Source organism: Anser cygnoides, chromosome 1, assembly GCF_040182565.1.
Source record: "Anser cygnoides isolate HZ-2024a breed goose chromosome 1, Taihu_goose_T2T_genome, whole genome shotgun sequence".
Classification (NCBI taxonomy): Eukaryota; Metazoa; Chordata; class Aves; order Anseriformes; family Anatidae; genus Anser; species Anser cygnoides.
This window is the reverse complement of record NC_089873.1, coordinates 181,885,898-181,902,346: the sequence shown is the minus strand read 5'-3', so window position 1 is coordinate 181,902,346 and position 16,449 is coordinate 181,885,898. Positions and strand designations below refer to the sequence as shown.

Genomic DNA, 16,449 nt, shown 5'->3' with positions numbered 1-16,449 from the left:
GTCAAATTTGAGAGGTTTTGGTTAAGTAGAGTTTACCAGTGCAATTTTTTATTTCCATGAACAGTTAATTCAAGTTTGTTAAAAAGTCACTGCTTTAATTAGGTGTTATAATACATCACTGGATTTCCTAACATGTGGGAACTCATCTTTTATCTCGATACATCACTATTAGGAAGTCGGACTAGAAGCTCCCAGGTAGATGGTCACAGCAGTAGTGGAAACTACCATGATAGTTGGGAATCGAGGAGTAGCTACCCTGATCGAGATCGCTATGATAGTCGAGACCAAGCAAGAGATTCCTCCTTCGAAAGAAGACATAGTGAACGGGACAGGCGTGACAACAGAGAAAGAGGTATTTTAATGTATATTTTTACACACACGTATATATGTAGTTTTATGTGTATGAATGTGTTTCTCTCTCATTCCTTCCCACTACTAATTCATAAATAACTGCACACTGATGCTAGTCCTATCCTTGATGTAAGTTAACTTTGTTAGTACAGGTAGCCAGTACAGATAGCAGTGATCATGGAAAGCGTATGAAAGACTGTTCTTTTAGTCATAGTGTGTAAGATGTCAAACTTTTGCACCTGAAAGAGTTTGCTGTTGTCTCTGAGGAACTTACTACCAACTGCCACTATGGAGAATAATTGTATTGCTCACCAATCAAGACAATAGGAGGAATCAAGCAAATAAAAATAGTATGGAAATGAAAGGATAAGCTGTGAAGAATGAATACAAAACTAAAATGATTTTTTTCCTGTCTTAAGAAGAGAGTTTTGGAAGGGAAAGGTGTGTTGCAGCTGTTGTTCACCTTCAGTTTTTCAGAGGAATGTTTTGTATGCTACTTTGTGAAATGTTTTTTGGCTCACTGAAATGTCTGTTGTCACCTGTTCTTGTGAAAGGTTTTGCTTTAGATTCTCTCATATCTTCAAGGCACAATTTCAATAAACCCAATCTCCAGACTTCCTTTTTCTTGTCAGCTGAAAAACCCTGCAGTCTGAATGTGTCCTGGAAGGTTGGCTCTTGCAGACTAGCTTTTGCCTCTTCCACCTCCAAACCTCCAGTAAATGCTAAATACCTTATCATGTAATTTGTACTTTCCGTATCATACTAAGTTTTTGATTTTAAAAAACCGACAACTTGGAAGTAAAAAAATGTTATCATAACAAAGTCGTGTAAGAAGTGTTGACGATCCATGTTCAGTTGTCTAATACACTTACAGGCATCTTAATTCATGCAAGAGTTGCGTGTAGATGTTTTGTCACCCAAAACTGACACAATAAACAGGTGTTACAGAACTTTTGTATAAAACCTACTACTTGGTATGCACGATAAATCATATTATAAAGTTACAGGCACCATTAAAAGAAGATGAAACCTATTCATGGAACCATTTGCTTGGCCTGATAATTTAAATCTGTAAAAAAAAGAAGTGTTACATCTATGACAGAAACGTTACTCGAGTTTGCTTTTAATTTTACCTGGTAGCAGGGGAGCACTAAGTCATTGTTAATTCACTCAGAGATTAAAATTGATTAAACTAATGGAAATGCATGTTTTATTGACTTAGTCCTGTTCAAGCTCTGTCTGCTTGTCCCTGGTGGGCATGGTCTCAATTTACAAGGCAGTACACTCAGCATCAGAGTAATGGACCTAAAAATACCAACATCTATTCATGCAGTTCTTGTTCTTTTGTATAATGCTTTGAATATATATTGTGAAAGTAGTTTTACTGGTCTGTTCCTGTTCAAATGCTACAAATGTTAGCATAAAAATTGTTATAAAGTAGTCAAAATTTATGTAAATATTCCAAAAATAACAGAGTGCAGCCAAATTTAGCATTAAGTCTGTGGAGAATAAATGCCCTTAGATAAACTGTCTTCACTATCTTTCTGGATCAGTTGTTTTCTGTATGAATATCATTTTCTCCATGACCCTAGCCCACTGTCTGAACACTGAAAGACTCTTCTTATGTGAATGCATATGAAAACTTACAGCAGTTATGCTTCCTGTAGCTCATCCTCATCTCTCCCTTTCTCTTGGATTTGGTTGTGTATTTCTATGCAGGGATCTCTTCTTCTTTGAGGAGATAGGCCAGTATTTCTTATAACACCTAGTAAAGTTACAGGAAAATAAACAATATGAGTTCTTAGGAACTTGTGACTCTTAATTTTTGGAAGTGAAATTTTCTATGGAAGTCTTGATACTTGGTTTTCATATGTATGTCATTCTGAGCTTTCCAAGATCCTGTACTAGATTTTAATGATTCAGTAATACAATAGTAATGGCTAGGTTCTGAGGCAGTATAATTATCTTTTGAAGCCGTTCAGAAACGCCCAGTAGAAAATAAATTTTCGTAGTGACTTTTCTCTAAACGAAGGAAAGCTCGCTCCTGAAATACTGGAAAAATATTTCAGAACTACAGGGAGCTGTTTTTCAGTTGATTCAAACCTATAGCTAGATTGCCAAAACACCAAGTCATTGGTGTTTTATTAGTGTAGCGGAAGCAGTGTGTATCCCTTTAATATTTGGTAATCAAACTTGCTTCTCTTCACAGATCAGAGAGCAAGCTCACCAGTACGACATCAAGGACGAAGTGATGACCTCGAGCGGGATGAAAGACGAGAAGAGCGAAGGGTAGATCGCAGTGATGATAGGAGAGATGAAAGGGCCCGAGAGAGGGAGAGAGAAAGAGAGCGGGATCGAGAGAGGGAGAGAGAAAGAGACCGGGAACGGGAAAGGGAGAAGGAGAGGGAGTTGGAACGAGATCGTGCTCGGGAACGGGAGAGAGAGCGGGAGCGAGACAAAGACAGGGACCGTGAGCGCGATCGAGACAGGGACCATGACAGGGAAAGGGAACGAGAAAGAGAGAGAGAAAAGGAGCGAGAGAGGGAGAGGGAGGAGCGGGAAAGGGAGCGTGAGCGTGAGAGAGATCGAGAGCGGGAACGAGAAAGGGAGAGAGGTCGAGACAGAGATAAAGAAAGAGAGCGCCAGAGAGACTGGGATGACAAAGAAAAAGGAAGGGATGACCGCAGGGACAAGAGAGAAGATATCAGAGAAGAAAGAAGTTCAAGAGATGTCCATGAAGAACGAAAATCCAAGTGAGTGGATCTGACTGTTACTTCAATAACATCAATAAAAAACTCTCTTAATATTGATTTCAGTAAGATAGTAAGCAGGGGAGTATCATAAGGAAGGAGAAGATACCCTGTTTGTGCAGAGGTGTGATCTTGAAGCCTTGTCTCCCCTGCATCTGTGTGGCATATGCTGGTGGCCCCAAAATCAGATTCTAGGCTGTGTAGTATGTTGGTGGTGTTAGTCTGATGCTCTGCTAATGCAAAATCACGGAACTGCTAAAGTCTGCTTGTTTGGCCTTGGCTTTAATAATGCAGACATTCTTTGAAACCTAATAGGAGGCTGTGGTACCTTTCGAAGTCTCAAGAGTGTGATAGCAACTAGCTAGGTCAGGGTTCACAACTTTGTTCATCAGATTTCTGTGGAACATACATTACCCTTTGCACTATTGAATTTTCAACACCAGAAGGCTACCAGTGAAGGCATCAACAATATCTCAAGTAAATGTGTGGTGCTTCTTTTATCTGTACGGCACTGATTCTCTTTTTTTTTTTTTTTTCCATTTAGTACAATAAAATTCTCATTGTGACATCAGTAATGAGCAAATCAGTGTTGTCCTGAATGGCTGCTTTGCCTAGAGATAATTAGTAGCTTTTGTGTGAGAGAAGTATGGAATCCTATAAATCATCCAGTACAGAGTCTTCCCAGTCCCTCGTGGGGAGAAGTGAGCAAGCGTCTGGCTTAGCTGCCAGCTAGGGTCAACCCACTGCAAGGATCATTGCCATAGGAAAAAAGTGATCTTAATTGCCTTTTGTACTTTTTTGTTTAAAAAATAAAAAATAGCTGTCCTAAGTGTTTAAGTTTTAGTTTTAAGGTATCATATATATACCACAAGACAAATACTTTTGGAAGTTTTGAAATAACAACTTAGAAAACTACGAAACTTCCTAGCATCCTTAGATCTTCTCTGTGAGGTGTTTACACTTGAGGGATTGTATTGATGATAAACTCAATTACTGAAGGTTTTCTTCAAAGAATCCTCAAGAAATTTGCCTACAAATGTTTGTTCCACAGGAAGCGTCACAGAAATGAAAGCAGCCCAAGTCCTCGTCAGTCACCCAAACGTCGCCGTGAGCACTCTCCTGATAGTGATGCTTACAACAGTGGAGATGATAAAAGTAAGTAGGAGTGGGCTCTCTCTGCTGCAGGCAGGATCCAGCTTATCCTCTGCCTATGGAAAATAATCTCCAATCTTAAATAGAAGAAAACATGGAGAGAGTTTTTAAGGGTCCTCTTCCCCTTTCTTATCTGTTAAGGTATATGTTTACCAAAATGGTAGTAGTCTGCTGCTGCTGCAGCAGTTTTAAAAACCAAAAAACACAAACAAAACTTTTGTGTAACTGAAATGATGGATTTTTGTTTTGATTGATACTTCTTAGCATGCAAAGATACCAAATGTTCACCTTTTCTCCTTTCTAAACAATACAAGTGCATTGTTTTTCCCATTTTGTAGATGAAAAGCACAGACTTCTGAGCCAGGTTGTGCGACCACAGGAATCCCGGTCATTGAGCCCCTCTCATGCTGCAGAAGATAGGCAGAGTCGCTGGAAAGAAGAAGAGCGAAAATCAGACAGAAAGGAAAGTTCCCGGCGTTATGAAGAACCAGAGTTTAAAGAGAGAATTTCTTCAGCAGATAAGCAAAGAGAGCAACCAGATGCTTCAGAAAGCTCCCGGTCTAGGATTCAGGAAAATCTTGGACACCGTCCCTCTGAAGAAAGAGATGCTTCTGATAGAATGCATGATGACAGCAAGAAAAAGTCTAAAATACAGAAAAAGGCCACAAAGAAAAAGAAAGATGATGACAGCGGGGTGGAAAGGTATGCTAATGAATCAACGACCGAGGAAAGCCAGGTCTTTTCACCCAAGAAAGGTCAAAAAAAGAAGAACATAGAGAAAAAACGGAAGAGGTCCAAGGGTGATTCTGAGGTTTCTGATGAAGAAATTGTTCCACATCATAAAAAGAAGAAAGGCCCAAGAACCCCCCCTGTCACAAAAGAAGAATTGGTTGAAGCACCACCTGAGAAAACTGTGGCAGAAGTCCCCCCAAAAAGAGAAGAGACAACATTTAGTGACTGGTCAGATGAAGACGTTCCTGAACGTGGTGACATCGTAGTTCCAGAAAGAAGCACTGAGGACTCCCATAGAAAAAGTCATAGAACGAGGGGAGAAAAGGTGGAAGCCCCTCATGTTACTATAGATGATGGACCACATCGTAAACCCGTGGATCAGAAGCGCAGCAGCAGTCTCGGTAGCAATCGGAGCCATGCCTCAAGCCGACTTCGATCCCCTTCCAATGAGTCAGCTCATCGCAGTGGCGATGACCAGACCGGACGGAAGAGGATCCTGCACAGTACCTCTAGGGACAGGGACAGGGACAGAGAGAAGAAAAGCTTAGAAATCACCGGGGAACGAAAGTCCAGGATTGACCAGTTGAAAAGAGGGGAGCCCAGTCGCAGCACATCTTCAGGTAATAAGATAGGTTTTAGCGAGACTGACTTACCACTCTTTATGAAAGTGCAAAGGTACAAATCTCAAATCATTCTTGCATGGCTATATACTCTTAATTTTTAATTAGTGTGAAGGGAGAGGGAGGTTCTATGCAATTCATAGTAAAACTAGAGGGAATTAAGATTCCTGGAAGTGTTACCATACTTGAAAAGTTGATCCTCAGTGGGCATGATGATTACCACTTTGTTTACACCAAAATACTCAGTCAGCTTTAGCAGTTCATGCTGTCTAGAGGATAAAGCAATTTGTAGAACAAATGAACCTGAAAGAAAGAGAAAGTCCTTGTGCTAACAGACCATTGAGCCAGTTTTATATAAATAATGTTTTCAAATTTGCTGTTAACATTCATTTTGATATGGAAATACTGAAATCTAGGCAAAATTAAAATGCCCTTTGTGGGAGAGAGAGATCCGTTATGATCTCAGGAGCTTTTTTAGCTGAGGGAAATCTGTTATGGTTCTTGTTAGGCATACTCTTGATACATATGGAAATCATCTTTGCTGCAAATCAAAGTAATCACAATGAACTTGTTTTATTTCTGTAGTTCCTATAAAGAAATGGGTAAAATATTTGCTTAAAATATATACACCATCAATAGAAAAATATCTTTCTCTTAGAGCCATTTGGCTTTCTGTTCTTGTCATGGTTACGTGCCTGAAATTATCTTTCTGAATTTATTATATGCTAGCTTTTCAAAAAAACATATTTTGAAAATAGTTTTGAGATGATTCTTTTTAAAAATATATATTTTATTGCTTAAATATGTGAGTAAATTATGCACGTTCAGTTAGACTTCTGTAATAGTTGAAGTAGCCACTAAAAATGTTTTTGGGGGAGTGGGAGAAATACCATTATTAATTCTAAGATGATGCTTTTCAGAAGTCCACTTTCATACCAGAATCTTTAAAACACTTTGGTGTAGGAAAATGGTATTAAGTTTATGAGCTGTAGTCATGCCTGTATTTAAAATATTTTATCCAGATCGTCAAGATTCAAGAAGCCACAGTTCAAGAAGAAGTTCTCCTGAATCAGACCGTCAGGTTCATTCCAGATCTGGGTCTTTTGACAGCCGGGAAAGGCTTCAGGAGCGAGATCGACATGACCATGATCGAGAGCGGGAGAGAGAGAGGAGAGAGGCAAGACAGAGAGAATGGGATCGAGATGTTGACAAAGACTGGCCAAGGAGCAGGGAACGAGAGAGACTCCGAGAACGGGAGAGAGAGAGGGAAAAGAGAAGGGAGCTGGACAGAGAGAGAGACAGACAACTACCTGATACTGCTGAAAGAGAGAGAGACAGAACTGTTGACATTTCCTCTCAAAAAGAATCAACAAAACACAGTGAAACAAAACTGGACAGAGATCATGAAAAAGAATTTGACGGTGTTTGTCGGGATTCTGCAGCTTCGGAGAAGGAAAGACCAGACAAAGATTTAGGACCTTTACAAGGTTTTGAAGATGGAAATGAGGCTGAAAAGGTGGAGAGTCTAGAAGGTGAGATATTCTGGGAAAGAACCTTCACCGTCAAGTATTTTATTCTTTCCTTTTAGTACAATGCTGAACTGTATTAGAACACTTCGCTACTGAAAGGTGTATTGGCCCCAGCTTCTCTACTGTGGAAGCAGGACGAGGGAGAATTCTGGCAAGCATCTTCTTAATGTTAATTGTGTGAATGTTAGTGTTTCATTTCTAAAGTCTTGAGTCAAAGAGGCAGTATGATATGCCTCATAAATGATATAATTTTGCCAAGGTGTAACATTTCTGCATAGGCACTTTGCTGAAACACCAAAGGTTTGATTGCCCTGTTAAACCGTTATAAGATATATTTTTTAGTTAGGAAGTCACAGGTAATGAATGAAAAAAATGAGGGTTGACTTGCTGCTGTTCTTTGGGATTTTTTCTGCAGAGCCCAATTATCATAGAAATGATAGTCTGATTAGTAGATGAAACATATGTATGGCTTGGCACAACAGTCCAAAAATTACTTTACTGAAGTAATCTTATTAAATGTAGCTTCAATTTGCCGGCCATAATGGTACTGGGGAAACACGCTTAGGATTAATAAATAAAGGGGCAAATGCTGACAAATTCACATAGCTTGAGCTTTGCTAGAAGAGCGAGCTTGGGAAGTACATCTAACCTTTATAAAAATGCAAAAAGCAAAAATCTAAACCAGAGTAAGTGGTGTAAGTTATGGTTATGTTCAGTAAGTAGGGGTTTTTTTTGGTGATCGTAGTGTTGTATCCTCTAATAAGAAGGAAGGTGATGTGTAGGATTTGGAATCTGGGGTGTTTGGGATAGTAAAGCCTGAAGTCCGTAGTCTTCAGAAACAAATTAAGCTTTTGTGGCTTTCCGTAAGATACCAGCACATTGTCTCATCATATCTGCATGCTTAAAAAGAATTATCTTATTGTGGATACTTGTTCATTTGGGCGGTCCGGAGAGGATGAGGAGGGCTGTTTTATTACCTACGATATCTCTTACCTGATTGCTCACAAAATGGTCATTACGGTTGACTGGTACAATTGAGAAAATTCCATCTAAGGAGATTATCTGTGGAGTGGAAACATTTGTCAGAGAGAATATTTGGAGCGAGCCTGGGGAAAGTCTGCTCTATCTCGGTACAATGGACAGAATTCATCCATTTTTAAGGAAGAGGAGGGAACAGTGTAGTAAATCTGAGAGGTACAGCGTGGTAACTTCGAAAAAGAGTTGGTGAAAGGCTGTTCTTAGGTTTATTTTCTGTTTCAGAGAGGGCCTGTAGCCAAACAGACTTTGAATATTAAATGCGTTCTTAGGTCTAGCCTTTCATCAGACTTCTTATAAGCGTCTTAATACATGTTCATTTGTGTATTTTTCAAAGGTTGTGTGTTGTCTGAAAATGATCGTGTGTTACGGTTTTGGTATGTTAGTCTAGGATTCTGTCTTTTTTTAGAAGAAAGGCCTTGTAAAATACTGGGTGACAATTTTAGTGAAGCATGCTATAAATAGCATATTACTGATCTTCTAAGATGGTAGTGTACTTTATGCTGTTTCATTAATTTATTATTACTCCTGTTTATGTTCCTTCTTTTAGCTATGTTGTGTTAAATCAGAATTAATATAAAACGACATTTCTGCAAAAAAGCAATAAAGGTAGTGATAGTATAATTTAGAAATTATCAGCCTGATTTGAAATTCAAAATTGGGAAATTCAATCATTTTTGAATTATGTATTGAGAACTGTAGATTGTTATTTTTAATTGCTTCATACAGTAATTTTTAATGGTTCATCAGTGCCATCCGAGCATGCAGTCGCAGTGAGCTAGTGTACCTGCTAGGTCCGTGTGAAAGCAGAAAATGGATTGTACAGGCAGTCAGTATTTAAAATCACAAGATACAAAATGAAATCTAGTAGAGATTGCCATATTTTTCCTTTTAAAGATGATAGCAAACTAACTCAATAAAATTTCCAGATCTGGTGATGGTAAGGAGGTGTCTGGTATTTATTTGGATCAATGACTGCAGTACATTGTCTAACATAATGTGTGAGGATATAATTACTTAATTATGGTGATGTGTTGAACCTTAATGTGTTTGCTTCAGGAATAAGTTTAAATGATGCCCAAGATACTCGATGCTTCCTCCAAAGCACTGCCAGGTGGTCTGAGTAGTTAATTTACACTCTGCTAGCACGTCTTTTACTTGTCTTTTCAATGCTGATTTTTAGTTTAGTTGAGGTGACTTTTCTTTTCCTGCAGGTTTTACAAAGGCAAACGAAAAAAGGTGAGGGGATATCTTAACACAGAGGCAGTTTCTCTTCTGGATAGGGAAGATTGGAGAAAATAGATCAGTCATCCACAGGGAATGACCCCTGTAAATTGTGTCAATTTTGTACTGTGCAACTGATTGCGAGTACCTTGGCGGAGAATCCTAAGGAAGCCTGAATTTTGAGCAGCAGCGTTTGTGAATGCTTCAGTCAGGTTTTTCAGTGCTGGGGGTGAGAGAATACCTTCAGAGGTGCCTTTCATGAACTGCAAGCTGCTACATTTGAGTGTCTTGTGTTTGCTACATGTTTATGCATGTATCACAGTTATTTACATATAAAAATAGAATTCCTTGCTATACAAATAGAATTGTTTGATTCTATTTGTATGTGCATGTAGTATGTTGATGGACAGTGCAACAACTGAAGAAATTTGTCATAACGTTCTTCATGCTCTTCTGGTTTCCATGAAGAGTCAGAACCATGAGAATAATTGCTTACTTCAGGATGACTCACACCGTGTATTTTGGAGTTTTGTTACTTATTTGTCCTGTCTTTATATTCAGTCTTTAGACTGAATCCTGAGTTAGGATTCATGTGCAAAAGCATCTGGTAGAATCTGTGGTAGTGCTACATAACTATGTATTGGATCATCAACTTATATTTCTTCTGAATATGGCCTTCTACAAGCACTTTGAGTAATACTGCACATAAAATAATTGACCAAGATGTGTGAAATTCGAACAGCCACTTTGTCGATGAGAGAAATAACTTTGTTTGCATCAGTGAATACCTTTTTTTCATTTTGAATATACACACCCCCAAAATTAACAAGCTCGTTTACTGACCCTGTTTTTTGTCAGTCTGCTTGAAGCATGTTTGAAAAACAAGAATGATTCCTTTAAAGCTACAGTCTGTATCTGTGTCTGTAGGAGGAGAAGATGAAGCAAAGATTGATGATGTTCAGTCGCTGGGATCTGGTGCTGGAGAATACGAACCGATCAGTGATGACGAACTGGATGAAATTCTGGCAGGTGATGCTGAAAAGAGGGAGGATCAACAAGAGGATGAGAAGATGCCTGGTAAAAGTATAACAAAACCCCTTTATGTTTATTTGAATATAAAGATGAGATCAGTTTGCATGTAAAGCTACTTTGTTCCTTTTCAAAATGTATTGTAATGTACAGTAGTTCTGAATTCAGAGCACTGTTTTTGTGCTCCTCAGTATTTCTTATTTTTTCTGTAATGGGCGGGTGTGCCTGTGAAGTATAGAGGTAACTAAAAGTCCTGGAAACTTTGTTTTGAAGTAATATTTATTACATTGTTTATAGCTAGAAGCAGCAGCTTTGGTTTTATAAATGTTATAAATGAACGTAAATGATTACAAATTCTATCCCATTTGGAGCTTATCATTATTTGGAAATGATAATTTTAGGAATAGATTTCTATCCTTGCTTGAACGCTTCCTAAATGCACTGGGAAACATGGAATCTTCTAGGTCACCTGGGCTATATGATCAGTGTTCATATTTTATGTAATAAATGTGTACGCACAGTTGTATGGTTATTCAATAACTAATATATGGCATTTCTTTGAAAACAGCAGCATCCAGAGTTGAATTACTAGCTTTTTAAGCATTTAATTTGGACCTATCATAGCACGTTATTGGTACTGTTACTTCTGTGAACGCCTAAGTGAGTGATCCATCCAAATCTGCTGGCTAAGCAGGCTCCGAGCAGCCTTTCACAAAGTGGTTACAATCAAAGTGAAACAGAATGTTTTTTATTTTAATCCAAGAAGCTTTATATTTTTTAAGAAACTATACGTACATACCTTTTTGCCACCAATCAAAGTGAGTTTGAATATTCTTATCTGAAGTGTCTAAAGAACTGTCTTTGAGAACTGCAGAACAATGTTCATCTAATACATGTTGCTTTTAGGAGACGGGGATGTCTACAGCATGTGAAATTAGTCAGCCGTGGTATAGGGGGTGATGATGTGGTAACTCATTTTCTGTCAATGTTTTCGCAGATCCTGTGGATGTTATCGATGTTGATTGGTCCAGTCTTATGCCAAAGCAGCCAAAAGAACCACGGGAGGCTGGGGCTGCGCTCTTAAAATTCACACCAGGTGCCGTTATGTTGAGAGTTGGCATTTCCAAGCGATTGGCAGGACCAGAACTCTTCACCAAAATTAAAGAGACTTGCCAGAGAGTATTAGAAAAACCTAAAGGTAATTGTTTCTGCAGGGTTTAAACTGTCTTTTTGTTCTTAGTAAAGATACTTAATGAAATGGGTGCTAGTTCATTATTCTAGGTTTCCAGGCCATAGAAAGCGTGCACTGAGCATTGTGTAAAAAATTCAGGAATCTAATACAGCTGTATATCAATCAGATTAGTGTTTTAATTCCAGAAGCGTTAGAGAGGTCTTAAATAACTGCCAAAACAACTTTTTTTTGTCATAGTGGAATATTCTTTTGTGAGACCATCTTGAATTAATACCTGGCCTGAAGTGTGTTGGCAACATTTGGAGAGGTAATGATCTGCAGTGAATCAGTAGTAACTGTGTGAGGGGAAGAATAGGATTTCTTATTTTCTCTGAAGATTCTCGTACTTGCTTTCTGAAGATCTTCTCCAGAATGCATAGGTAGGAGTTTTTGGTTCAGAATGAAGAACTCAGTGAAATTTGTGTATTGTGTAGTAGAAGTGAGAAATTAAATGAATAGTATGCAGGTGTAGCATTTGGGTCAAAGTAAGTGGGCATGAGACATGCATGATGGATGGAATGGGCAATTCACAATTCACAGTGGTAGTCACTGCAGCTGTGTAGGGCTTTTGTGTGAGAGAGAGTACTGATTTTCTCTTTGGCATCCCAGGAACCAGCTGAGCTGCTTGCAAGAATTTATTTGGTAAAATTGTTACTTAGGTCTATGAAACATTTGCTCTCTATAAGATCCATATGCAGCTTATTCCAGGATCTAAATATGATAAAAGTGTGCCTTATAAAAAACAGTTTCTGTAGAGTCCTTGGTTTTAGGGTATAGGTTTTTGTTTTAACTCTGTAAATTCTAGTTCTTGACGTGAAACCGTAGGATATCCTGCGTTGGAGGGCGCCCATAAAAGCCCATCAAGCCCAAACCATATTTCCAAGAGTGTTGTCCAAACACCCTGCAACAGTACTCTAATTCTTCGACACATTACTCTTTGTGCAGTTGTCTTGTTAACCTTACAGAAAGATTGCTTTCAAACAGTAGAGAGGGGAAAAAATTAAGTAGGTGGTGTAATTGATACACTATCATATCTTCCTGAGTATGCAAACTGTCTGGCATAGTAAAGCTATGAACTGTGTCTTTCTCTGTTAAGCTTTAATTTTGCTGCATACTTCACCAGGAACTGCATTGCAGAATCCTCCTGGCTATCTAATATATTGCCTGAAATAACCTGAGCAGTCTTTGCATGCTTCTCTAGAAATAATAAAGTCCAGGGGAGTGGTGATAGTAGGAGTCTCTGTAGCACTGTCTCTGGGTTGTCTCAAGTGTGCTCAGACGCAGGAGAACTTTGCTCTGGAGAGGAAGGAAGGCTGAATGCCTCCGTTAGTCTCTCCTTAGCGTGTGCAGTCTCTCACTTATCAAAGTTACTACATGTGGAAGTGCCAGTATGGTTTCAAGTGCATGCATTTTCTCTGTAATCTGCTGCTAGGTAAGATGATTCCTTGTATAGTGATGACACAGCCACAACGTGGGTATTCTAACGTAAGGCACAAATTTTGGTGCCCTGAAAAGTGAAGACATTGAGCTAGGCATTCAGTTTGTGTTACAGTGGAAATGTAGTGTTTTCACTCCGGATTTCTTCATGGTCATATGTCTTTGTTTCCCCATTTTATTCCTGATTCTGGTGTTCACTTTTTTGTTCTTATTTATGGATGAATAGCTCCTGGTAATACTCTGAAATGCAGAAAAAAAAGTGCTGGCTTGTTACTGGGATTTTTGTTTGTGTTCATTGTCTTTGGAAACAAGAATCTGTAGTATGTAATGGAATTAAGATTTGTATCTGGCTTTCCCTCATCTGTTGTATGCAGTTGAGGATGAGCATCAAACAGTATTTTGTTGTCAGATATGCTCAGCACCTGGCACCTAGGCAGATCCTACAAGCAGTTTCTGTTAGCTTTGAGGTGGCCTTTCTGTGTCTCACTTGGGGTGCTGGTTGTCTGTTGGGGTTGTCTTGGTAAGTTCAGTGCAGTTCTTTAACCTGTCCTTGATACCTTCTAACTTTTTTTGTTTCTTTTCACCTTCTTTGAAAACTAATCTTACTCAGCTCCATCACAACTTCAGTGGTTTAAAACAGTGTCCTTGCTCTCTCTTGGGTGCGTCTGCCAAACTACAGTAGTAGTCTTTGCTTTTAGCTGCTAAATTTTCCCCAGGTTTGCTGGTGTCTGCAGTTAGGCATTCGATTCTCTACTAAAAACCAAGTGCTTTATTAAATACAGAAGATTGGATTGGACTACTAACTGCATAACTTACTATATTTTTTTCAATCGTATTGTATCTTCTTATTTATTGTGAAAGGGTTATACGCTGATATACTGCAGTCCCGCCGTATGCACTCTTTTGGTCTTTGTCAACATTTCATAGAAAAGATGTTACAGAACAAGTCTTGCCTCAGGAGCCATCTTGAAAAGCAACTTTGGTTAATGTGTTCTAGCTGCACACTTTCTTCCGATAAATGTATTAAAGGACTAGTGTTGCTGCTTTAAGTACTATTAGCTAGTGGTTTAAGTGAGCCTAAAGGGAGGGAGTAGTTTATTAGCATCTGTTCAGTTGTTCTTCTGGTTCACCCACCATGGATAAAAGAGTTATTGTGCATATTTCACTCCTACTTAGCTATACAAACCCTGTTTTAACACTGGTACAGTTATCCTATGCTTTGCAGGGAAGTACAACTTTAACCACTTTTTGTTAGCACTAGTAAACACCTTTCTTCATACGTCTGGTCATAAATGGTATCCCCTCTTCTGCATCAGAGCTGTCACTTGATTTTTAGGCTTCTTGGTGATTGCTGTCTCAATATTGCTTTCCAGTGCTGGAGCTACATACAAGTGTACCCATACTTATATTCAGATGGTGATGAATTTGTTCTTTTTTCTACAAACTGCAATACCTTTTTTTTTTTTTTTTCCTGAAAGCTTGGTACTGTTTAAAAGGCAGAAACACCAACAGTAGAACTTAAGGGAGTTCTTAAATCTCGTGCAGGATTGTTTTTAACTCCAGTAAATTCATATTGCTGTATATTATTGTTCCAAAATACCATGTATTTGTTGATCTTTGTAAATATCATTTCCTCGTAGATGCAGAAAACCTTTTTGAACATGAACTGGGGGCCTTGAACATGGCTGCACTTCTACGAAAAGAAGAGAGAGCGGGTCTGCTTAGTAATCTGGGTCCTTGCTGTAAAGCTCTGTGCTTTAGAAGGGATTCTGCAATTCGTAAGCAGCTAATGAAGAATGAAAAGGCAAGTTGTTCACTTACAGAGCTGGGTTAAAATGTGGAAACAGGCTCTACTGTGCAAAACATTTGTCTAGGGTGGTAATTTTAGTAGTAATTGTTTGTTCTGGAGCAGATCTAGAGCTTTAAATAATGGAGAACAGACCTACTGAAATATTGTAGGGTTTTTATGTTTTCATTAAGCTGGGAGATTAATCTAAGATGGAGACTTAAACTATTTCTTATTATGGCATTTAAATTCTGGAAACACTTTCTGCATTTAGAGAATACGTAATCAAAGTAATTGGTTAAAATACATTCTCAAGGATAATTGTTTAATAATTTTCCTGCTTAAGAGTCCATGTACTTTTATAAGAATTTTAAGATTCTATTCTTGCAAGTTAAAAGAACCTAGATACATCTCTTTTTAAAAATAAGAGAGATACTTCAGCTATGTCTTACACTACAGTAGGTTTTGTATTCTTGCATGCTAATAGAAAAATCTTTAGTTCTTGAAGATTTTCTAGTGAATATGTATGATTAAACCTGTATTTATTGAGAATACTTGATGTTAATTTCTCAGCTTACATGTTAAAAGCCACTATTTTTGGTTTTTATTTTAATTTCAATAGGGTGCAACAAAACAAGCTTACACGAATCCTGCAGCCATGGACAGTGACTTGTTACGGTTGAGTCTACGGTTATTCAAACGCAAGACTGTGTGCCAAGCTCCTGGGCAAGAAAAGACAGAGGATAGTAAGATTCCACAACCAGCTATCCAGCAAGAAGTGTGTGTGTCTTAAAGCAAATGACCCACAGCAGTTCTTTCTAGCTCATATCCCGTTACCAGTGTTGGTACTGTTTAGAACTGGTTGTTTGGAAAACAGCTGTAGAAGATGGAAGGAAAGACTCTGTTTGTACACAGAAAGGAATTGGGGATTTTGGATGTGAATAAAAGTGGTAAAAAGTAGACTTCTGTGTGAAGTTCTCTGCAAGTTTTGTAATATGAATCTTACACTAACAAAAACCTGTTTTATGGTGCATCAAGTGTAATAATGTGAAGATGTCTGGTTTTAGCAGTTTATAACTCCAGCCGATATTAAAGTGAAGAAAACTGTTGGTGTATCTCTTTCCTTATTACGAATGGGTTTCTCCACCACCACCACAGACCCTTCACAGGTGTCTGGAATTTCATAAGTGGCTTGCTTCCTGGGAGTTTGTCTACCTCTGCTTTTCAAATCCCTTTCCTTATTGCAGTAGTCTCTGGTGTGGATCTGGATTTGGACAAAGCTCTAGGTCTTTAGCATAGGTTTCCTCTGATAATTTCTGGATGTAAAAATCTAGTATGAGAGATGGAAAGAAAAACCTCCCAGGAATTGATTTCTGACCAGTTCTAGATGTCTGTATTTATGAGACTCACTGCATTTTGGAAATGTCTGCTGCTTACAAAGGAAGACTAGCGCACGTTTTACATTCTGTAAGTATCAGGACAGATCAATTTCCTGCAGTAGCCGGAGGGTGTTTCACACTTGGTAAGTTTTCAGATGTTAGCAGTAAAGGCAGTGAGCAGTTGTGTTTTATTG

General features: G+C 38.5%; 1 protein-coding gene across 6 annotated transcripts in view; it reads left to right on the top strand.

The window, feature by feature from the left end:
* The window catches only part of ZC3H13 (zinc finger CCCH-type containing 13), a 48,613-nt gene extending 32,775 nt beyond the window's left edge, over positions 1 to 15,838 (top strand). For 5 of the 6 annotated variants that reach the window (XM_048046923.2, XM_048046922.2, XM_066988655.1 and 2 more), the window contains 9 exons: positions 173 to 352; positions 2,561 to 3,104; positions 4,153 to 4,256; positions 4,592 to 5,605; positions 6,628 to 7,137; positions 10,321 to 10,476; positions 11,420 to 11,620; positions 14,731 to 14,894; positions 15,499 to 15,838. In XM_048046923.2, the coding sequence (XP_047902880.1) occupies positions 173 to 352; positions 2,561 to 3,104; positions 4,153 to 4,256; positions 4,592 to 5,605; positions 6,628 to 7,137; positions 10,321 to 10,476; positions 11,420 to 11,620; positions 14,731 to 14,894; positions 15,499 to 15,669 (3,044 nt within the window). In that variant the 3' untranslated portion in view covers positions 15,670 to 15,838. The remainder of the gene's footprint in view (positions 1 to 172; positions 353 to 2,560; positions 3,105 to 4,152; positions 4,257 to 4,591; positions 5,606 to 6,627; positions 7,138 to 10,320; positions 10,477 to 11,419; positions 11,621 to 14,730; positions 14,895 to 15,498) is intronic. The other variant, XM_048046924.2, reaches the window with a different exon arrangement.
* Positions 15,839 to 16,449: the final 611 nt, after the last annotated feature.